Consider the following 25,213-nt stretch of genomic DNA (forward strand, 5'->3'; position numbering starts at 1 on the left):
TACCATGGCAACAGGACAGAGTCATTGAAGTTTGACAGGAACTGTTGTTTTATCCAAGGATGCCAAAGTTTTTCAAATTTTGGAATTTGATTTTGATCGATGGCTACCATCTTAGCATGGGACATTGTATTATTCATTCTGTGAATTGTTTCTGCTAGTACCAATGTAGGAGATTTCCATGCCTTGGCCACTGTTTGTTTTGCAGCCGTTATTAGTTGGATCATAAGTTTGAATCGAGAGAGTGTTAACCATTCCGGTTTTAGATTAAGTAAAGTTAAATATGGATCTGGTTGTATTATTTTTTTAAATATTTTAGATGCAATCACGAAGACTTCCTTCCAGAAGGTTTGGATTACTGGGCACGTCCACCATATGTGTAAATATGTGCCTATTTCTGGGCATCCTCGAAAACAAAGAGTTGAGGTATTAGGTGAATATTTTGCCACTCTAGCGGGTACAAGGTACCAGCGAGTTAGGACTTTATAATTTGTCTCCAGTGCTAAGATGTTGGGTGAAGATGACTTAGATGTGAGCCATATGTTAGACCAGTCCGTGTCTTCTAAAGTTCGTCCCAGGTCCTCCTCCCACCTCTGAACGTAAGAGGGTCTATTAAGATTTGCTACTCCATATAATTGATTATAAAGTGATGAAATTGTACCTTTAGCAAATGGATTTTTTGTACAGATTGATTCAAAAATGGATAATTGGGATAATGGTGTATCCCCCTTTAGGAATGGTGTATAGAAATTTTGGATTTGGAGATATCTAAATATCTCAGAGTTTGGTAGATCATATTTTTCTCTAAGCGATGGGAATGAAAGGAATGATTTAGATGCTATGAAGTCATTTAGTGTCTGAATGCCTGATGTTGTCCAAGCTTTAAAAGAATTTGGGTAGATCCATGCCGGATAAAAGGCCGGATTTCTGATAAAAGAAAGGAGAGGATTGTGTGGAGATTGTAACTGATATTTGGTTTTTAGTTTATCCCAGAGAGATAAGAAGTGTTTAGTTATGGGATTATGAATTTTAAAGCGGTCTTTAGGATCAAGCCATAATAAATTTGATATTAATAGAGGGTCATTTTCTGAAGCCTCTATAAATACCCATAATGGGATTTCCTGTTTTGCATGGTATTTGGACAGACTGGCCAAATGTGCTGCTCTGTAGTAGTTAGTAAAATTAGGGTATCCCAGGCCTCCTTTATTTTTGGGAAGATGTAGTGTGTGTATAGGTATACGTGGTTTAGAAGAGCCCCATATAAACGAAGTTGCTCTTTTTTGTACTATTCTCAAAAAATAGGAAGGAATTGGAATAGGGAGGACTCTGAATAGATAAAGCAATTTGGGTAGAACAGTCATTTTGATTGCATTAATCTTCCCTATCCAGGATAAAGGAAGTTGCAACCATTGTTTTATTAGATTTGTGATCTGTCTTAATACAGGAGGATAATTGGTTGAGAATAAGTCAGAATGAGATGCTGTTAAATGAATTCCAAGATATGGGATTGATTTTTCTGCCCATGTGAATGGGAGTGCAGCCCTAGCCGGGATCAATTCCATGTTTGTGAGTGAAATATTAAGCACTAGGCATTTCTTAGGATTAATCATAAGGCCGGATAGGGCTGCAAATCCATCAAGAGCTGGTATTAAGTTAGGACCAGAGACCTGTGGTGATGATAGAAAAAGTAATATATCGTCTACAAATATACATAATTTGTGTGTAATACCTCCTACTTCAATGCCAGTTATAGTTTGGTTTGTTCTGATGTATTGGGCCATGGGTTCGAGTATAAGGGCAAATAATAAGGGAGATAATGGGCAACCCTGTCGGGTACTTCTTTCGATATTAAAGGCTTCAGATTTGTATCCAGCATATTTTATATAGGCTTTGGGTTTATTATATAATGCTTTGATCCATGTTAAAAAGTGGGGTCCAAAACCCCATTTTTTGTAATGAATATTGCATATATTGCCAGGATACTGTGTCAAATGCCCTCTTAATATCGAGAGATAGAAAACATAAAGGGATTTTCCGTTTTTTAGCAATATGTGCCAATAACACTGCCCTGCGTATATTATCGCCTGCCTGTCTATTTGGCATGAAGCCTACTTGATCTCTATGTATTAATTTTCCTATAATGCTATTGAGGCGTTTTGCTATTATTTTTGCTAATAATTTAATATCGAGGTTTAACAGAGAGATAGGCCGATAATTCACACAGGAAGTATCATCAGAAAGGGGTTTTGGGATCATACAAACAATTGCCATTAGTGTTTCTTGCCGAAAAGAATGTCCATCTAGAAGTTTGTTAAAAGTTTCAGTGAGAATGGGAGAGAGTATTTCTGAGAAAGTTTTAAAGTATAAAGCCGAGTAGCCGTCTGGGCCTGGTCTTTTGTTAAGTTTTAGGTCTTTTATGGCGTTAGCAACTTCATCTATAGTTATAGGCTCATCCAAACTGCTTTTTTGATTCTGAGATAACTCAGGTAAGGTTATTTTTGAGAAGAAGGATTCAGCTTCTGTAGGATTAAATTCATTGTTTGTCTTGTATAAAGTTGCGAGATGTGAGTGAAATTTATGGACTATTTTAACTGGATTACAAGTGTAAACATTTTTTGATAATTTCAAACGTTTTGGTTTGAAAGATTTGTTAGTTGAATTTAATGCCCGAGCCAAATATGTACCTGGTTTGTTTGTATTCATGTAGAAATTGTGTTTGGAGCGTTTGAGGGATTTATCAACTGACTCAGTGAGAAATAGATCATATTCCAATCTAGATTTTTCCAGATGAGATTTTGTACTCTGAGATGGATTATCTTGAAATGATATGTAGGCTGCATTAAAATTGAGTTCTAGTTTTTTTGCTAGATTTTTGCGTTCCCGTTTAAATAATGCCATTTGTCTTTGTATTGTACCACGCAAGACAGGCTTATGAGCTTCCCACAGTGTTATTGGGGAGATGTCTGTTGTATTATTAATTGATATGTATTCCTTTAAAGCTTGTTCAATGGCCATCTGATGTAGTGGGTGTTTGAGCATTATGTCCGGTAAGTACCACGTTGGGTCATGCGCTTTTGGTATGGCTGAGGCTATAGTAGTGTATACTGCATTATGGTCAGACCACGGAATCGGAATTATATCTGATGCAATAATTTCTGGTATCATTCCTATTGTTAGAAAAATATGATCTATTCTGGTGAAGGTTTGATGAGGGTGCGAGAAATAAGTGAATTTCTTTTTCATTGGGTTACTTTCTCTCCACGAATCTACCAGATTGTATTTGGAAAGAAGTTGAGAAAAAGGTAATCTAGAGGTTATTTTGGATGGTGTAAAAGGTGATTTATCTAGAAATGGGAGGAGGACCTGGTTCGAATCCCCACACATTATCACTGTTCCTATTTTGTGTGTATTAATCACTTGTAATATATGTGAGAGGAATGGTGTAGGTTGTTTGTTAGGAGCGTAGTAGGAAATCACCGTGATTGCTGTATCCATTATATAACCCATGAGTATCAGGTATCTACCTTCTGGGTCTTTAATTTCTGATGATAAGGTGAATGGTGTGGATCGGTGAAATGCAATTAGAGTTCCCCTTTGCTTGGTACAGGCAGAAGCCGTGTAAATTTGTTGATAAAAAGGAGAAATATATTTTGGAGTAGAATCTTTGGTGAAGTGTGTTTCTTGGAGGCATACTATGTGAGCCTTCTTGTTATGGAAAGTACGGAAGGCTTTGGTCCTTTTTTGAGGGACATTTATTCCCTGAACATTCAGGGAAAGTATATTCAGTGGTGCCATGGCAACAGATCAAATAGTTTTGACTTACTTTTTGTTATGCAGAGCTGACTGCGCAGATCAACCTGTGTGGACTGAAGAGATGAAAAGATAGGAAAGAAACCAGTGAATTCTGGAGTAAAGAGTAAACAAAAAACATATGAGATTAGATGATACATTGTATAAATTATTTTTTGCAAGTAATCACAATTTACCCGTGAAAGAGAATAAATATCTCTCTCAGGGGAATAAGTGCCTTCGTCACACTCCCACATAATATGGTTGGGAGAATGAGGAGGGCTAATGGGGGTACACGGATCTTCCGCTTACAGGAGAGAAGTGCTATGTCAAAAGACATCAAAATGATGTTTCATTAATTGGAGTGCAGAATATAGTTTTTGTTGAAATTATTTATTCCAGGGTGGTTGTATATGGTTAGTCTTGCCCTAGGCTAAATAATTCAGTTAGAAAGGTACTGTTAATAACTTTGGTATTGATGAAGATAGTTTGAATTATTTTGGGATTTTAACCCTTTTAGAGTAAACAATTACATATTTTATTCATATGTAACTGTTTAGATATGTTAACTCATAAAATTGAGGTTGTATTGCTTCATATTAGAATAAACAAAAACATAATTCTAGGAACTAGTTAGGTAATAATATATTTGTTTTAAGAAAAGAAAGAAAAAGCTTCCATTACTTCTGGATTATTTAACATATTTGTCCTAAAAAGTAATAAATCTATTGTTATTACCTGATAATATATAACTGAACAAGAATTTCTTTATTTCACTTATATATTCTAAGGCTATATGAATCAGAAGTAATAAGAAATATAACTGGAATGTAACATGATACCACACAGTGTGTGACTATCAGAATGCAGTTACATTCAGTTATAAATATAGGTTTTTTATAGAGAACCATCTCTTAGTATAATAAATGAAGAGATATCAGGAATTAGGATGTCAGTCCATTGAATCTTTTTGGTCCATGGATGATGTGGCATAACGGCCTCTTTTGTGAGAATGATGATTCCCATTTTGTTCTGAAATTTTCTGGGTGCTGCCTGAAGGTGAAGATGACGCCATTCTTCTGTGTGTGGGAGTGTTGCTGCTTGTGGGTTCTGTCAGATTTAATTTTAAAAGGGTTTGTTGTAGTTCATCTGCTGATCTGCTTCTGTAAATTGTACCTTGGTAGTTAAATCTGACTGAAAAGGGGAAGCCCCATTGATACATAATGTTGTGGCGTTGCCGTTCCATTAGTTGGGGTTTCATGGATCGTCTTTTAGTAATAGTAAGTTGGGATAGGTCAGCAAAAATTTGATAATTGTGTCCTTGAAAATTAAGTTCCTTTTTTTCTCTTGCAGCAATTAGTATTTGTTCTTTCGCTCTGTAATAATGAAATTTTGTGATTATATCACGTGGGGGTCCATCTTTCTTTTTGGCTGTGAGGGCTCTGTGTACTCTGTCCAGTTCTAAACGTTCAATAGGGATATCTGGCTTTAGTTCTTGTAATAGAGCAGTAATAGTAGATTGCAGGTCTGTCACAGTTTCAGGTATTCCCCTTATGCGCAAGTTTGAACGTCTGGCTCTATTTTCGTAATCTTCGAGCTTAGTTTGAAGTATTAAATTCTCTTTTTTTAATTGTTCCAATTCTGTTATATTTTCTTGGGTTGTAATTTCAATTTCATCCATTTTTATTTCTAAGGCTGCGGTGCGGTTTCCCAGCTCTCTTATTTCTTTGGTTAGGCTTTTTGTTATTTGGTCTGAGGTTTGTTTTAAAGCCTTATGAAGCATCTTTTCAAATTGTAATAATATTACTGGGGATGCTGAGGAGGCTTGTGGAGAAGTTTGTGAGAGGATTTGTTCTGTATCTGACTCAAATGGAGAGTCTTGCTGTGACATTTTCTGTCTGTGAGAGCGCCCTGATGCTGTATCTTGTGAGGTGACTGGAGCTGCTTCAGCTGCAGTGAGTGCCTGTGAGCTCTTTGTGAGGTGATTTTTATTTCTGCCATGGTTTCCTCCCAGTACCATATTTCCTGCCCAAACTTTCACAGTTTGTTCCCTGGGGCAAAAAGGTTCAAATGGATACCTTTTGAGCCTGCAGGCTCCGCTTTGTCCTTCTCTTCTCTCCTCAGCGGTGTGGAGCTCTAACAATGCATGTCTGCTCCCGGATTTATGTTTTTTTTTTTTCATTTAATTATTGATCATTGTCACTGAGGAATATAACTTTTTGGGACGAGTTATGAATTTGTTAGAGCATATTAGAGTACTCCAAATCTTAGGAGATCCTGGGATTTCTGAAAAGATATTTAGGCACTGCTAAGCTTCTGTACTAACATTCTGATGTGACTCTACATAAAACATGATTTAAAAGTTACTTTAATAATACAGTATAAAATCAACAACATGCAATAACCCATAGAAATCAGATTTCACCATTTCAACAGCACACAGAATTTAGAACAGTGAAATATGACTGTTGATTGGATTCTTCACTTTGTGTATTGTGCTTGGATTAAGGTGAACTTGTACTGACATAAATATGTATCTTGCCGTTTCACCTCATAAAGGCTTGTTGCCTAGTTCTAATGCTAATCTGGAGTTTTGGCATCACATTGACTTTAGTGACTACATACCTGTTCTGGCTCAGTGAATCAGAAAACTTTAAAGATGGAGGCAGCCAGGCAACTGACACAGTTCCCCACACACAGCTAATCTGTAAGGTTAAAGTGATTATATAAGAAAAAAAAGAGCCTTTACAAACAAACATTTTATACTTACTTGCTCTATGCAGTTGGTTTTGCACAGAGAAGCCTGGAGCCTCCTCTTCTTGGGTCCCTCTTTGCTGCTCATAGCCCCTCCCTCCTTTGAGTGCCTCTCAACCAGCAGCTTGCTACAGGGGGCACCCAAGCCGAGTCGAAGCTGTGTATCCATTCAGACATGGAGCCCAGACCTGGCCCTGCCCCCCTCTCCCCTTATTGGCTGACTGACTTTGATTGACAGCTGCTGGAGCCAATGGCGCCGCTGCTCTGTCTCCGCCAATCAGGAGGAGTGTCCTGGATGGCTGAGGGGATCGTGAACATCGCTGGAGAGAGAAGGGGCCCAGGTAGGTAATTAGGGGGGTGCTGGGGGGGGCGCTGCTACGCACAGAAGTTTTTTTTATCTTAATGCAATGAATCCAATTGGATAAAAAACCTTCTACCTTTACAACTCCTTTAAGTCTACAGGCCTGGAAAAATCAGTTTGTAAATAGATAGAAAATCGTCTAAAAGACAGAATTCAGAGTGTGGTGGTTGATGATTCTTACTCTGAATGGTCTAAGGTTATCAGTGGTGTACCCCAAGTATAAAAAGTATACTATTACTTTTTAATATATTTATAAATGATATAGGGGCTGGGATTAAAGGTACCATTTCAGTCTTTGCAGATGACACCAAGCTATGCAGTGGAATAACGTCCTTCCAAGATGTCTCCAGTTTCCAAGTCGACCTCAATGTACTGTTTAATTGGGCAATTACTGTATGTGGCAAATGAGGTTTAATGTTGATAAATGTAAAGTTATGCACTTAGGGGCTAAGAATATGCATGCATCATACATACTAGGGGGAGTACAAGTGGAGGAATCAATGGTGGAGAAGGATCTGAGTGTTCTGGTTGATCATAAGCTTAAAGTGATTGTAAAGTCAGAAGGGTTTTTTTTCTTATTGCATTCTATGCATTAAGATAAAAAGCCTTATGTGTGCAGCAGCCCCCTCATATTTACCTGAGGTCCCTCTAGATCCAGCAATGATGTAGAATTGTCTCGACTGCCCAGGACTCCCGTCCTCATTGGCTGAAACAGTAGCGCGGTGCCATTGGCTCCCGCCGCTGTCACGTCATTTAATAAGAAGTTCAATGGCAACCTCCACTTGTTGAACTCCAGGAGAACAGTTCAACACACCAATCAAATAAACGGTAACTGTTTACCTTCAAAAGATTTTTATCTCTGTCAATTTTTGGGATTTCTGAGATTTACTCAGCAGAGCAAAGCTGGAGACCTAACTTTTCTTTACTGCCATTAGGTCTCTTGCTTACCCTAGCTTGTAAATGGACGGTGAAGGAGAAGCAGCAGATTGATGAGCTGCTATGTCCTGCAACCCAAGTGATTGGCTGTCACTCCCTCACCCAATCCAAGCTCTGTTTGAAAGAGGCTAATACCACATCTTATTCATGTACACTAGTTGATAATGGTATAAATTGGTGGTTTTTCATCTGTCTGGAATTAAGCTTTATAGCATAGCTCCAGGAAACATGGAAGCTCTTCTTTGCAGTGGGGCCGTGCCCACACTGCAAGGGTTAGTTGCTTGTTTAGGTCTAAAGGGCAAAGAAGATTTATTTTACCGATTCTCCACTCCACTGCGCTGCTAGATCAGTCCCTGTAGTGTCATCTCCCACATACTCCAGCGCTCTAAGGTCCTGACATCATCAAAAATTATGCTGGGTCTGGAGCCCTGTATTGGGATATAGTGATGCAGAGGGACAGTCCACCATTGGAGCATGGGGGAGCACCTTCTGCTGGGGGAGAAGGGATCAGGTAAGTAAAAGTGCTTTTACTCTCCCCTAGAATAAACAAACAATTATCCCTTGCAGTGGGGCTTTATCAAAATAAGGGTTATAGGGGGGGCGTGGCTACGCAGCGCATGTAGACTGTCGCACTACTCTCCTGCTTCGCCAAGAATCCGAGCATTGATCCGACTAAACACTTATCCTAGCCTGAAACAAGCCCCTACAGAACCGCAACAGCCTCACAGCATCAGCGACATACCTCACCGAACCGCAGCCGGCCGGGAATCATGTCAAAACGGGTTAAAGAGAACCGGGCCTCCTCGATGATCCGATCCAAGATGGTGCCTTACCACAGCGCTCATCCAAGGAGAAGTATAAGGAGGCGGCTCAGAGACTCCTGTTTGAAGGTAAAGCCTCAAAAGAGCAGCAGCCTTCCCCATCTGACACTGGTGAAGCTATGGGAGGCCAATCTGAGGCAGACGATGCAGTCCCACTGGAGGATGCAGACGGATCGCCCCCGGGACCTGTTCGCTGGGCCCCAATCCACCTCCCCCACCATCAGACAGGGCGGAGCCCACCCTAAGAGACATCTTCTCTGCGGTGACTGCCTGCAACTTGTCCATCTCTACATTAGCAAATGAAGTGAAAGGGATCAAAGCTGAAATATCATTTGTGAGGCAGGACATGCAGAAACTGAGAGAACGCATGGCCGCCATTGAGGGCAGGGTGAGCGCAATTGAGGATGACATAGCCCCCATGCAGAGGGACCTACAATATAATTGCTACCTCACTGACCAGCACGCAGCCCACTTAGATGATCTAGAAAACCGCATGAGACGCAATAATGTCTGCGCCCTAGGCATTCCTGAATGAGCTGAGGGTAAAAACCCTGTCACGTTTATTGAAAACTGGCTGATTGCTACCTTTGGCAAATAAGCCTTTTCCCCACTCTTCGCAGTTGAACAGATGCATAGGGTCCCATCTAGACCGCTACCACCAGGCAACCACCCCCGTGCATTCCTCTTTAAATTGCTTAATTATAAGGACAGAGACGCCATCCTATCCAAAGCCAGGACCATGGGGGGTGCGATGGCCATAGACAACTCCAAGATATCCTTATTCCCAGACTTTTCTGCTGAGCTGCAGAAGCAACACGCAAAGTTCACTGATGTCAAGAAAAGGCTGAGGGAACTCAATTTGCCATATGCTATGCTGTACCCCACCCGACTTCGGGTGGTCGCACTCGGGGAAAGCCACTTTTTCGACCACCCTACCTCTGCAGCACAATGGCTGGACCGGGAGGACAGGGCACTTAAAGCTAACAGGCCAAAGCATGGCGCTCCAGCATGAGGGATGATTTCCACGCTGTTTGAAAGTTGCCTCGATTTGTCACTCCCACTACTGCCGCTGGCCTAAGGTTCGGGCCACTGGATCCTCTTTGTAAGCCTTCTTAACAGCTAACTGTTCAGTTATTTACATCTATAGTCAAGGCGACTGAAGGAGAAAAATTGAACTGCCTACCACCTACATAGTGGGGTGCCCTGCACCCGCAGCAGATGTGAAACCCCTGCACGAACTAACCCCTGGGTTTAACAGGAGTTTCCACTGCCTCCCCCCCCCCATAGCGGCTGCATGGGGACAGTATGTTACACAGTCAACTTGGCTGGGAGCCCAGTTGGCTCCTCAAGTTACTTTATATGTAATAACCAACTGCAGTCTCAAGGTTTACTGTTATATAACATGTCTTCACTCTGACCCACCAGTACCTCAACATCTGATATCCGTGAAGCTGAACTGTGTACGAATCGCCACATGTGTACCTGGTAATGATAGCATGCACATTAAGGTTTACTCTCTTTATAATACTGTTATTACCTCTATCATTAGAACCCTCCAGAAAGTGATTAGGCTTCTGATATTGATTGCAGTATCTCCCTATGGTGGTTAAATTAAATATTCTAACATGGAATGTTTGTGGCCTGGGCACCCCGGTAAAAAGAATGGCGGTCCTTAGACATATTAAATCCATGGACGCCGGTATAGTATGCTTGCAGGAGACTCACTTCTCCACAGACCCGCCCCCTAGCTTGAGACCTTGTATATATGACACGCAATTTCACGCCACCTATTCTGCTTATTCTAGGGGAGTGAGCATCTTAATACGTAAGGGTCTTCAGTTCCATTGCTCTAAGAAAATTATAGACCCAGGTGGTAGATATGTATTTTTGTTATGTACAATTCATGGATTAACCTGTATATTAGCTAGTGTATATGTACCACCGCCGTACTCCTCTGAGGTACTCAGGCATTTGGCGAGATTTATGGCACAATATCCGGAGATCCCCCTACTGGCAGTAGGTGACTATAATAATCTGAACCATTTTAAAGATAAATTACCTATTCCCACTAATGTCACACAGAGTGGAGAGGGACACACACCCTTCACCAAAGTACTTGGGGAGCTGGGACTGACGGATCTGTGGCGGAGCAAGCATCTAGACTAAAAATATTCATGTTATTCGGCCTCGCATGGAGGTCTATCCAGGATAGATCTAGGATTAGGCGATGACAAAATGATGCCACTGGCCACAGCCTCTGATTATGCAGATAGACACACTTCTGACCATTCTTCATTTTGGGTATCCATCTCACTGCCAGATGTGGTCAGGCGACCGTTTCGAAGACCTAACCCTTTTTGGCTCTCGCTGTTCCCAGAACCAGACCCGATAGGGGACTTGCTTAAGTTCTTCCTGCAGGATAATGTTGGAACAGCTAAACTGGGGGTGGTATGCGATAAGGCGAAGGCCTTTCTGAGGGGACAATTCATTAAGTTAATAAATCGTATCAAAACAGACACAAAAGCCTGGGAAACGACAGTGCGTGGAATGGTCACTGAGATGGAGGACAAGTACACTGCTAATCCTACAGAGGACATAAAAAGGGCTTGGCTGGGGGTACAATCCATGTCTAGACAACTGACATTGCAGTTGGCCGAGAATAAACATTTTTTTCTGCAACAAGCGCATTTCGAAGAAGGGGAGGCGACCGGGCACATGCTAGCGGTACTGGCGGGTGCCCAACAGTCCTCGTCCCTCATCTCGGCCATTTGCGATGCTCAGAGTGTCTCAAGAACCTCAACCTCAGATATAATACAAGTCTTCAAGATGTTTTATGCTGATCTATACACTTCCAAGGTGAAACCCACTGAAATAGAAATAGAGGAATTCCTGGGGAAATGCGAACTCCCTAGTCTGTCAGTCGGAGATAGGGATATGCTTAACGTACCTCTGACAGAAGTAGAATTAGCCATTGCCTTAACACAATCCCAAAACAATAATTCGCCAGGTATGGATGGCCTTCCCTCTGAAGTATACAAACCTTATACAAGTACATTACTCCCCATACTATTGAAGGTATACAACAAGGCGTTCAGGGAGGGGTCTTTGCCTGACTCCATGAATGAGGCAATTATCATTGTCCTGCTGAAGCCGGGGCAAAGACGCAAACTCACCTGGTTCATATAAGCCCATATCATTGTTGATGGCCCACATTAAACTGCTGGCCAGGATGTTGGCGAATAGATTGGCTAAAGTAATTCACAAAATAGTACACAGAGACCAATCTGGGTTCATCCCCACAAGATCCACAGCCCAGAATATAAGAAGGCGTTTCCTAAACCTACAGATCCCAGTAGACAACACTGGCAACAGAGCGATCTTTTCGCTGGATGCAGCTAAGGCCTTCAACAGTGTCGAATGGCCTTACCTGTGAAAGGTGCTGCAATATATGGAACTGGGGGACACTTTTATTCAATGGGTTCGGCTTCTGTATGCCGAGCCCACTGCTAGGATTAGAATCAATGGGGAATTTTCAGAACCCTTTCCATTGTTCAGGGGTACCACAGACAGGGGTGTCCTTTGTCACCCCTGCTGTTCGCCCTGGTTCTGGAACCCTTAGGAGCAAGAATTCTGGGAGATGCTGGTATCATAGGGTTCCAGTGGAGCACGGGCACAGATACTGTGTCCATGTACGCTGATGATACTCTACTTTATTTAGGTGACACTCAGGATACTTTACATGCAGTTATGACCCTTATTAAAGCTATCTGGCTTCTCTATAAATTGGGATAAGTCGGTGTTGATGCCGCTAGACCCCCTAGACCCCACTGCCAGCTTGCGCGGAATCGGTGCAGATAGTGAATTAATTTCATTATCTAAGCATCCAGGTGACTCCAGACCCATTTCAATACATTGTTCTTAATATTGTACCCCTCCCCAACAGGTTTCGTGTGAAATGTACTGCCTGGTGTAAGCTACCTTTATCAGTAGTCGGAAGAGCAAATCTCATAAAAATGGTATGGGCACCACAACTGCTATACATATTTAATAATTCCCCAGTGTGGATCCCTCGGAGATGGTTTGATAAAATCGAGTCCCAATTTAGAGAATTAATATGGCATAAAAAAATAGCCAGGATTAGATTATCAACACTACAATATTATAAAGATGGGGGCTTGCGGTCCCTCATCCCAGGACCTATTACCTTGCATCCCAGTTACAACAGATGGGGGGCTGGGGAATGGTAGACCTGACTGACCCTGGACGTAGTAAGTGAGAACGTATCCGCACTGACATGGCTGGAGGCAGGTTCCATGCATTTAGACACTGGGACCCCCAGGGTGAAATTGTGGTCCTACATTACAACGTTATTGGGTATAAAGGGCTTTTTAACCCATACACCCTTGTGGCGAAACAGACAATACAGAGAAATACTGAAACTTAGAGGATTCAAGAGCTGGGAAGAAGCAGGCATAAAATACATTTCTCAACTATTCAATGACAATACTCGCAAATCATTTGCTGAGATCCAGGTAGAGTTTGGGATCCACGCAATAACCCTGTAGACATGGATGGGAAATAGATATAGGAGCTATTGATGGGGAGAGGTGGGAGTTGTGCCTTTCCGCTGCTCACATGGTATCAGTGCCAGCATCCCAGAGGTTGTCTCATCTATACCTATTACATAGAGCATACAGGACTCCTTTACAGCTCCACAAGTGGGGAATCAGGGACTCTCCCCTCTGCCCGAAATGTGAACGTGACCATGGTGATCTCCTCCACATGATCTGCAAATGCCCTAAACTTTTCAGATACTGGAGGGAAGTCTTAGATACGATATCCACAGTATATATGACACCAGTATCAAGGGATCCAGCTGTTTGCCTATTAGGAGCAATAGATGAGGAATCACTGACTATATCAACTCGCACGGCGATCCTAAGATTACAGTATGTAGCACGCAAGCTAATTGCCCAATTGTGGATCACTCCTAGAGTGCCCACTAGGGGACAATGGGTGGATACTGTCAATAAATTATTGATTAAAGAAAAACTAGCATATCAGCACAGAAAAGCTCCACGTAAATTTTACTCAATGTGGCAGGCATGGTTAGATGTCCCAGGTTTAGCTCCTCATCAGTTGATCAAAGACAGGTTACTACTAGGGTAGGTATGAAGTAAAGGGTTGCGTGGTAACTATTAAACATGGAGAACACAAAGTACACAGAATGGCACTGATACTGCTAGAGGTCAAGGTGTGATAATTAAACTACACTCACAGTAGAGACATAAAAAAAAATATAGGAACTGCACGGGTTAATTATAAATGCTTTACCTTTTTCATTAGGTATTTGTTGTGTTAATTCATTATGACTCAATATTGATGATACAGAACGGTTTATGTTTGCACTTTTAATGCATATGGTAATGTCATGTGTATCCTGCTCCTTTTTCTTGGGCACATACCTGTACTCTGTATGTTTGATATTATGTATTGTGCAAGACAAAATCATTTAAAAAAAAATTTTGATTTAAAAAAAAATAAGGGTTATAGTGTACAGTTACTCTTACAGATTGGAAGAATGCTATAGTAAACTGACTGAAATACTGTAGAACTGCAATCAAATGTGTCTATTTTTTTTTTATCTTTAGCTTCGAAAGTTACAAAGTGTTGAAACAAGTCAGGTACTCAGACTTTTGCACTATGAAGTAAAAGTGGCTATAATGTGTCTTCTGATGATTTCAGCCTTTCTTCTTTGCTGGATGCCTTACACAGTGCTGTCTTTTCTGGCAATGAGTGGCCATGTGGACATGATTACCCCAGCAACAGCCATTGTGCCCTGCTTTTTGGTCAAAACAGGTGCTGCAACAAATGCAATCATCTATATACTAACAAGCAAAAAGGTAAGCAACATTCTTTTTATTTTTACTTTTTACATATCTTCTTGTATCAAACTTTGTAACTATTACCACTGCATACAACCTATTGAAATGTCAAAAAGTACACTACAAAATGTGCTAAGCATTGTCCAGGTTTGCTAGCTTTAGGCCTCATGCACACAGGATTTTTTTTTAACTCTCCTAGAAATCAGCAGCGTTTTTTGCTGAAAAAAAGCCTGACAATTGTAAAAGTGTCTAACACTTTTACAGGCGTCAAGCTCTTGGGTGTTATTTATTTTGGCCAGTTAAATAAATTAATTTATTCTGATCATTGAAATTATTAAATGAACCCGTTGCTTTGTCTTGGAAAAAGGTCAGGTTTACCTTATCAAGATAGTTCACTTGTTTGGCAGATGCATGTGAGCTAAACATTTCCAAGCATCTTATATGTCTCCAGGATTTGAACAGTGAGATCTCTGCAACTGATCACTAACTTAAAAAAACTTTAATTTGTACCAAATGAGGAAAGACCTTGTACCCAAAGAGCTAACCACAGCTATAGCAGCACTGGCAGCTGTTTGGGGGCTTAGGGTGGGAAAAGATGTCTGTCTTCCTAGTACTCCTAAAAGCAGTGTTTGTATCTTCTCAGGGCTCTTCAAGATGCTGTCTCAATCTCCTCTGGGCTCTTCAGAACCATTTCTCCCCAGAGCGGTGTCTTGATCTCTAGTGGACTTTTTAGACCAGTGTCTCGGGCCCCCTAGAGCAGGGGTGTCAAACTCAATTTCATTGTGGGCCGCATCAGCATTATGATTGCCCTCAAAAGGGCCGTTGTATCTGTAAGATTAAATGTCCAGCGCATCCCCTCCCCTTACATTAGATATCAAGAGCCACCCCACCATCAGAAGTGGAGTCCTCCACTCTCCTTTACATCATTATCACAGTGCACTCCCCTTTCCTTATGCTGCTGCTGGGCTGAAGCTGTATGCATTGCTTGAAAGCAGAAAGTAAGGGTCTGGAGGGGGACCAGAGGAGGGCTGGAGCTCTCCTGCAGCTGCAGGAAAGGTAGGAGGGCCACATGAAATAGCCTGGAGGGCCAGATTCGGCCCATGGGCCTTGTGTTTGACACCTGTGTCCTAAAGTTTTTCAGGCCAATGTTTCTATATCCCAAAGGCTCTTCAAAACAGTGTCTTTATCACTCCAAGGCTTTTCAGGACAGTGTCTCAATCGCCCCAGGGCACTTTAGAGCAGAATCACTATGTCCCCAGGGCTCTTTAGGGCAGTAACCCTATGTCCCAAGAGCTATCCAGGAAAGTGTCTTCATTTCTTCTGGGCTTTGCAGGGCAGTACCTCCTTGTCCCCGTGGCTCTTCAGGTCAGAGTTTTATCTCCCCAGGGCTCCTCAGGGCAGTGTCCCTAATGTCAGTGAGGATTTTCATAACAATGTGTCTATATCCCCAGAGCTCTTAAAGTAGTATTATCCTTGTGTTTTTAAGCTTAAACACATTGAGCACAATAAAATAAACATTCCCCAGTAAACTAGTTGGTAAAATTCTTACCCCAGTACTTAGAATTTACAACTTTCATTGCTGCTAGTTTCAGCTCTCAGTGCTGCTTCCCTGAAACTTCCGATCTTCAGAGGAAAGAGTTAAAATTGGATAGTGCAGTCTTGAGTCAGTCTATTAAAGCGGTTGTATTGTCCGATTGGTCATTTTTACCTACAAGTAAGCCTATGATAAGGCTTACCTGTAGGTAAAATGAATATCTCTTAAACCTGTACGGTTTAGGAGATATTCACCCTTCATGCAGCCGCTGACATCAGCGGCACATGCGCAGTGAAGGTCCGGCAAAGGTCCGTCGTATCGTGCCAGAACAGAGGGCTCCCGCACGCATGTGCGGGAGTGATGTCATTGCGGCTCCGGCCACTCTCAGAACCCAGAAGGGATGCCAAGGGAACATGTCAGCTCCCTCAGCGGTGACTGGACGGCCCTGTGGAAGCTTTGTTTTAAGAGAAGTATTTCATAATGAGCTAGTATGCACCGCCTACTAACTCATTATGCCTTTGCCTTACAGGTTTTTTTATTTGGGGGGGGGAAATAACCGCTTTAACTTGGATATGAGAGGACGGAAGTGGAGGGAGTAGCAGGGGACTGACTTGCCTCCTAGGCTATTGGGCTATGTGTTGCTATAAATGCACAAAGTTCCTGCATGTAAGGGTGGCTCCATGGGATGCTGCAAGAGAAAGGATCCATCCTGAAACAGGAAATATGGGACACAGTGGTCTTGGCACAAGCTTAAACAGGAACATAGGCAAGGAATAAAATAAAAGACAGCTGCTTATCCAGTAAATGACTAAATTGTCTGCTGAAAGTGCTTAAAATTAGGGTTTTTTATCACTATAATAAAGGATGATTTAGTAAAGGAAGAAACGTAATGATATTATTGTCAGATGGGGAGAGTCATAGAACATAAGAGAGGGGAACATATCTATGGATGTCAAATACATAAGATTAATTATGAAACACAGATCACATCAGTGGCAGCCCATGCACTGTGGGCGCACAGGTGCCGCCCCCCCCCCCCCATCTATGCGCCCAGCCCCTTTCAGGATGCCAAACGCATGGATTCCTATGGCTGGGGTGGGAGGGGGTGGTACTTTTTGAAGCACCTGATTAGAGCCAGAGGCTCTAATAGGCTTAAAAATAGGGTGGGTTCAGGGTGCAGAGAGTGATCCCACCCAATCTTGTGACGATAGCGAATTAATTTTCGCTATTTCCACACTAACCTTCCTCAATCAGGAGGCAGGGCGTCAGACCTGCTTCCTGAATGGCCAAAGCACCGGGCAACCCTATTGGATGCCTGGCACTTAGGAGGAGGAGTGGAGGAGACACACGCTGGAGCGGAGATTGCCGCCGCTCTGAGAGGAGCTGCTGCAGTGCTACGGTAAGTCCCCTCGGCTCTGTCAGAGCCGTGCGTGGGGGGTGCTACCAGAGCTGCGAACCGCGCACGGGGGGTGCTACCAGAGCCACGATCTGTGCGCACACAGGGGGAGGGTGCTGCCAGAGCCGCAAGCCCCACGAGTGGGGGGGGGGGCGGTGGGCACAGTGTCTGCATTTGATGGGCTCAATGGCTGCATATGCTTGGCACAAGTGGCTGCGTATGATGGGCACAGGTGGCTGCATATGATGGGCACACGTGGCTGTGTTTGATGGGCACAGTGAGGCTGCAATTTACATAGCCATGCACCCAATTAAAGTGTATGCACATTGGTTCCGTGTGAATGGGGCAAAAAACAATTGTAAATAGGCTATATACTGTGCAGTGTAAATCACTGATTGTAACCCCTTGGAGCCCTTTATGGGGTTTACAATGCCAGGAGGTGGAGCTTATGGTCATGTGACCGCTGTGATTGGCTGTCACGGCGGTCACATGATCGGAAAGTTGCTGGTTGCGATCAAGAGTTTTCTGTTAGCTGCCTGTAACTGTGCTGGGAGTGCGCAGGGCACAGCTGTATTTGCACTATTGAGCGCAAATATGCGACCGCTATGTGCCAAGGCCCACCTGCTGGGAGGCCGCATATTTGCGTGTGCTCGGTGCCAAGAGGTTAAATAGAAATGACAACAATTGGCCACTAGTTGATGCTAAGTATTATTGGATATTTTCTTTCCAGTGGCCAAATGCAGTATTTTCTGATTGTTGCCCTATTCACATAGAACAATAAATACATGCATTTACACTGGACAAATGGCTATAAACATTTTTATACTGTAAATCAACCACCTATATAAGCCCTGAATTAAATTTAACAGTTAAGCTTAACCAGATTCAGATTGGTGTGTTTCATACGCAGAATTGTCTTTTACATCAGAGCATGTTGTCGGTCTGCATGGCCAGACCTCACACAGACACTAGCCTGCTTGGTAAAGTGCTGTGTTTTACCTTACGGGATAGTGTGAATGAGCCCTAAGGGATACCTTCACTTTAAAGTAATTGTAAAGTCTTATGTTTTTTTTGTTAAAAATAACAAACATGTTATACTTACCTGTGTAGCAATACCCCCGAAGGAGCTGCTTTTGTTTGTTCAGTAAGTTACTCTGCCTTTCAACCCTAGTAACAACCTCAGCCCCCTCTGGCATACCTGGCAATAGTGTAAGTACAATGACCAATGAGAAACACACACGTTATGATAAAACACAGAAATTGTCTTTACTGCAAAACGTCTGTATATAAAAAAGAGACGTTAACAGCATATATTCAAGTATTCAACTAGAGAGCAATAACTGAGATTTAAGAGCAATATAGCTCTCAATCCTATATTCAAGCTGATTTCAGGGGATTCCAAACCCGAGAATGTCCCCAAGAGCAGAGGCACACTTAAAGAGGAAGTAAACCCTGATGGGTTTTACTTCCTCTTTTGCTCGCTGCAAATCCTGCAAATGAAAAGCATAACGGGCTAGTATGCATCCCATACTAGTCCATTATGTGCCACTTACCTGCCATTGGAATTTTCGGTGGACTGCAAGTGAAATATTTCCTAAACAGCGCACGTTTAGGAGATATTTCCACTACCTATAGGTAAGGCTTATTCTAGGCTTACCTGTAGGTAGAAGTCAAAAAGTGAGTTTACAACCACTTTAAATAGCAAATAAAGCACAATATGACACTTTAAATAGGATTAGTTACCTTTACCTCAGGTTAGCTCTATGAGTCCAGGCAGGAGGAGAGCAGAGGAATGACTCCCTTTGTGTCAGGCCTCTCTTCTGTCCCCTGACACCACAGGCCCAACTTTAAACACTTTATTCAAGTCAACAAGTAATGGCTTAACTTTCTAGTTAAACTGTCCCACACACCTAATGCATATGCAGAGCCCTGAACGTGTGTGTGTGTGGATTCGTATGGCACTAGTAGCTTCAGTCCTTTTGAAGAAAAGATAATATTTGTTGTCTTCAGCTATACACTTTCGTTGGTGCACTTAAACTCCTGTATAGCAGGGCCCAAACACCACAACTGGCCCAGATTATCACGTGAAACAAACAGGATCTTCCTCAGCAAGATGAGAGGACAATGATGTCTGTATACAGCGTCCCAGAAATGGATAGCCTTATCCCTTATCCCTGTGGCACTATAAGTGTCAGCATGATGACTACCAGCAATGATGTCTGTATACAGTGTTCAATTAACACCTTCTGTGGTGCAGTGTCTCTGTTTCCTGCAGATAGGCAAAATCACCAAATCCTGTGGTCAAGGCCCAAACGAACGTCCTGGAACAGCAGGCTTTCCTGGTGACTTGAATAGTCTCCTCACACTGGAACGCTTCACCATCGGTGCAGGTGCGCCTCGATATGCACCTGGAATGCCCCTCTCTCAGGCTGGATGTCCCGACTGGCGGTGGAGGCCTAAATTGCACGAGGAGATCATCTGAGAGATAGCATCTCTCCTTCAGGTCTGATCTCTTTCACTGCCTCATGGTGACTGAGAATCTCTTCAGGAATTAAAATGGAGTCTTTTACTTTCCTCCCACAGAGAATGCTGGTCTTAGTAGTTTCAGTCACTATACAAGGCTATGGGGCCGCTCTGTGCTGGAACTTCATATTACTTCATACTCCAGAGTCCTTTGCAGCTGCTTCCTGCAGCTTGTTAAAGTCCCTCCGATTGGCTCCTGTAACTGCTTCTTTAATTCTATATTTTATTTTTTCAACAGTTTATATGCATATAAACAAACACATTTTAATTGCATGTGTACCATAAAGTATATCTTAACGCAAATTGATTATATTTTCATCAAATTTATATAAGGTTACTATATGAACATGATTAAACAACGGGGGGGAGGGAGGGAAAAACAAAAGGGAAAAAAAAGGGAGGCTTCCAAAATAAAAATTTGGTTACATTATCTCCTTCTCTTCCCCCTTAAGGTCCCGCCTGCTCCCTTTCCACTAGCACACAGCCATATTCCCTGGTACATGCAAAGAGGGACCATTGTTTCCATTTTTTGTTGAATTTTTCCTCTTTACCTTGCAAAGTTGCCATACCTTTTTCCATAGCATATATATCCACTATTTTTTTAAGCCATAGTGAGATTGAGGGGCGTTGTTCCTGTTTCCATAGGGTCGGGATACAGGCCTTTGCTGCATCCAAAAGATAAACAACGAGTTTCTGTATTTACATTTTGAGAGATCTGAAAGATGAAGAAGGTATCTAGCTGGGTCAGATCCCAGATCATAATCTGTTAACTGTCCTATAGTATTTCGCACTTTGGACCAAAAGTCAAGTATCTTCCGACATGACCAGAAGATGTGAAGCATATTACTCTCTGATTCTCCACAGCACCAGCAAATATTCATCGTTTCCGGGTATATTTTCTTTAGTAATGATGGAACTTTATACCACCTTGTAAGGATTTTATAGCATAGCTCTTGGTAATAACTAGCTGTTGAGGAATAGTGGGCAAAATATAAAATGTGACTTTGTTGCTCTTTGGAGAATATAATATCTAAATCTCTTTCCCATTTCTGAAGGAATCTTGGAACAAAGCCCACAGGGGGCTCTATTAACATTTTATATACCTTAGATACCCCATGGGTAGACGGTGTTTCTAACAGACACAGGTCTTTCAATGGTGTATTTGAACTGTCTGATAGCTCCCCACGCGTAAGGGAGCTGAGAAAGTAGGTAAGCTGTTGCATCAGCCACGGATCCAGTGGTGGGTCAAACAGCAACTGTATTTCCATTCGAGCCTTCAACCTTGATGTTTCAAGGAAGTCACCTAATCAGAATTTACCACATCTCAGAGTTTGTTTAAAACGGCTATCTGTATAGCCTGGGGGGAATAACGGGTTTCCCAAGACTGGGTAGAGCCGAGTAATTTCCCCATCTGATTTTGAAAACATATGACTTTGTTGAATTACTCTTATGGGGCGTACACACGGTCGGACTTTTCAGCTACAAAAGTCCGACAGCCTGTCCGACAGACTTTCGACGGACTTGCGGCGGACTTTCTAACGAACAGACTTGCCTACACACGATCACACAAAAGTCTGTCGAATTCTTACGTGATGACGTACACCGGACTAAAATAAGGAAGTTGATAACCAGTAGCCAATAGCTGCCCTAGCGTGGGTTTTTGTCCGTCATGCTAGCATACAGACGAGCGGATTTTTCGACCAGACTCGAGTCCGTCGGAAAGATTTGAAGCATGTTTCAAATCTAAAGTCCGTCGGATTTGAGGCTGAAAAAGTCAGTTGAAAGTCCGGAGAAGCCCACACATGATCGGATTACCAGCCAGCTTTAGTCCGTCAGCGTCCGTTGGACTTTTGTAGACGAAAAGTCCGACCGTGTGTACGCGGCATTAGGGTTGCCTCTATTAGGGAATGATGTCTTAAGGTTCCCAATATTCTTGGCCGTAGCCATGGCAGACATCAGAGTGGGATCTCCATACATGATTGTTCAAATCAATATCCAGGCTTTGTATCCCTCATCTCTGCACCAAGCTAGTACCCTAGCAAGGTGCACTGCCTTGTAATATCTTATAAGATCCGGGACGGCCGTACCTCCATGAGTTTTTGGCATAGCCAAATAATGGAAAGATAAACGTGGATTTTTTTGCCCAAATAAATCTGCTCCTTTAATTGCCTTTCTTCCTCCTGCCAATAGGGACACAGGGGAAGCTGCAAAGTGAACAGCTCTGTGTGAGTCAGCTCGCATTACAATAGATTCAGTGAGTCAGTGAAACAGGGAGAAGAAGGGTGGTGAAAAAGCCCATGCAGACGTGACAGGCAGCTCTCTCCCTCTTTCAGGTTGGAAGGCCTGTGTAGATCGCAGCGGCCAGCTTGGCGGGGTCATGGGTTAGAGTGAGACACCCGCTGGCTTATGACTAAGGCCTTATAGGCTGAAACGCGTCAACTGACTTAATCTGCGCTTGTCCACTGGCTATTCAATAAAATTAAGACATTTTAAGAGCAACAACCAGAGTGCGGACCATTTTTTCCACAGACACCCACTACACTTGCTCTGTGAAATGGTTTTGCACGGAACATCCCGGATCCTCCTCTTCCCGGGGTCCCTCTTCAGTGCTCCTGGCCCCTCCCTCCTGTTGAGTGCCCCCACAGAAAGCAGCTTACTATGGGGACACCCAAGCCGAGTCACAGCTCTATGTGTCCATTCAGACGTGGGGCCGTGGCCTGGCCCCATCCCTTTCTCTTTTCATTGGCTGCCTGACTTTGACAGCAGCGGGAGCCAATGGTGCCACACTGCTGTCTCAGCCAATAAGGAGGGGAGTCCCGGGCAGCCGAGATACTTGCTGCAACATCACTGGATCTAGATGGGGCTCAGGTAAGTATTAGGGGTGCTGCTGCACACAGAAGGCTTTTTATCCTAATGCATAGAATGCACTAAGACAAAACACCTTCTGCCTTTACAACCATTTTAAGACAAAGTGCACTTATCTTTTTTGCCCCTTTCCCCTGACCTAACCCAACTCACCATCCTCCTCAACAGATGCATACTTACCTCTTTACAACAGTTTTGGCCTCCAGTGTTCGTTTACATCCAGTGCCGCAAGTCTCATTCTCCTGACTGCGCCTGCGAATTACAGACTCATAGACTTCTTTGAAGCTGTGTCCAGAGCCCAAAGATGAAGGTAGACAGCCCCTATAGAAATGTATGGGGCTGTGATGCTCAGGAGAGTGTGACTTGCAGTGCTGGATGTAAACAAATTCTGAAGGTGTCAGGGATCCACCAGCACCAGTCCAGGACACTTGCGTTCGCCTATGCGTCGGCGCGCTTCCATTCGGACACAGCATCAAACTGCTGTGCATCAGCGCGGCGCTCGGGCGCGCGCGGGTGCGCGGCGCGTGTGCGCGCGTGCACGCGCGCGGGCGCGCGCGCGTTCGCGTTAGCGCCGGTTTGGCGCCATCTTAGCACATAAAAGTTCCCCTGTTCCATGAGGACGTCGCTGCTTCGTCTCAGCTCTGTGAATCTGTTGACCCGTATCCTGATTGTCTGCTACCTGATCTTGACCCGGCTTGTTTGACCATCCGACCTGCTCCTATCCCGATCCGGCTTGTCTGACTACTCTTCTATCCGTATTTGCTACCGTTGCCGAACCCTGCCTGTTTACCGACTCGCCTAGTCTGCCGTTATTACCTGTGCCAGCTACCTGCCGACCCGGACTGTCTGACTCTGCTTGTGCCTACTGTTCACTTGCTGTTGCACCTTCAGCTTCAGCTTCAGTGATCTCTCCCTCCAGCGTGTCAAGCCTGCTGCCGCTCCAGTCTGCTCTCACCTGCAACTCAGCCAGCCAGTGTGTCAAGCCTGCTGCCGTTCCAGTCTCCTCTCACCTGCAACCCAGTGAGTCAAGTTACTGCTATTCCAGTCTCCACTCACCTGCAGCTCGGCCATCCCAGGAGGGATCTCTGCCTCCACATCAGAGACTATACAGGCACTCCTACCCCACTGCGCTCAGGAGACCACTGTCCCCACTCCAGTGGCTCCTGAACCAGCGTTGTATGAGAGGTCTTCTCCTACAGTCAGGCTCTCCTACCAGGTACCTTACAGAAGGCCACAGCTATTGGATCGAGGTAACTGCATCTGTGGAGGAGGGGGTGCATTAGGGAAGGTCAGGGGAAAGGAGCAAAAGGGATAAGTGCACTTTGTCCTAAAGTGCATCTATTCTTTAACATTCTCTAAGAAGGTTCTTTTTCTGGTGGTAAAAAATAAAGGAGATTATAGCGAAGATGTTGATTAGGTGGAGCTAATCATTCGGTGATCTGCCTACCAGTTGCTGGAAAGTGAACTTTATATAGAACCTGTCTGGTTTTATTTTTTTGTTTGTTTTCAGATCATGTTGGAAAAAACTGATGAGGATATGTTTTTATTTTGCAGTTCAGACAAGGCCTCACGAAACTCCTGTGGATGAAATGTTTGAAAAACCATATAATATTTACCAGGAGAAGGAAATTAGTTGAAGTAGATGTCGGATTTAACAAAGATGGAAAGAAACTAAAGAAAAGAGTACGCTACACATCTTCCTCTTTTAGCTCTGTTATAACAACTGGCCAAACTGATACGCAGCAACTTGTTGAAGAAACACAAGATAATTATGCACCGAATGTTAAAATAATCCATGTGCAGCCATTATAACCTTATTTACATGTCAGTTAAATAAAATTACTTGTAAACATGTGACATGAGGTGTTTAAAAAAAAAAGCCACCCTTCCAGATCCATTCACAAACTGATGTAATGATTTTTTCAGTGGTACCATTCACACTGAACCTTTTAGATATGAACATTTAGATATGGTCAATTTTGCTGTGTTCAGCACAGGGGCAGTACTTGCTTTGCGTTTGATGTGCCCCTTGTGCTGCGGGATTAGAAATTTTCTCCTCTGATCCCCCCCCACCCCCTTTCTAATTAGTCTGAGAGCCTGAGGAAGGAGCACGCATGCTCTGAACGCGCGCATCTCCTGCTGACCCTGTACCCGGAAGTGACGTCTCTGTGTATCATGCATCAACTAGAAAATGCATTTCCTGGGGAAAATGCGTGGGAATGCTGAATAGCTAAATTGCTAAAATGGCCGCCATCAAAACTGCCCCATCAGAATTGCCCCATCAAAATTGTCCCCATTAAAACTGCCCCATCATATTGCCACCATCAAAACTGCCCCATCAGAATTGCTCCA

General features: G+C 43.2%; 1 protein-coding gene across 1 annotated transcript in view; it reads left to right on the forward strand.

The window, feature by feature from the left end:
* OPN3 (opsin 3) overlaps positions 1-25,010 on the forward strand; it is a 54,198-nt gene extending 29,188 nt beyond the window's left edge. Inside the window, exons 3-4 of the mRNA XM_073612262.1 lie at positions 14,310-14,561; positions 24,416-25,010. Of these exons, the coding sequence (XP_073468363.1) occupies positions 14,310-14,561; positions 24,416-24,673 (510 nt within the window). The 3' untranslated portion in view covers positions 24,674-25,010. The remainder of the gene's footprint in view (positions 1-14,309; positions 14,562-24,415) is intronic.
* The last annotated feature ends 203 nt before the right edge of the window (positions 25,011-25,213 follow it).

The sequence above is a fragment of the Aquarana catesbeiana genome, linkage group LG01 (genome assembly GCF_042186555.1).
Source record: "Aquarana catesbeiana isolate 2022-GZ linkage group LG01, ASM4218655v1, whole genome shotgun sequence".
NCBI lineage: Eukaryota > Metazoa > Chordata > Amphibia > Anura > Ranidae > Aquarana > Aquarana catesbeiana.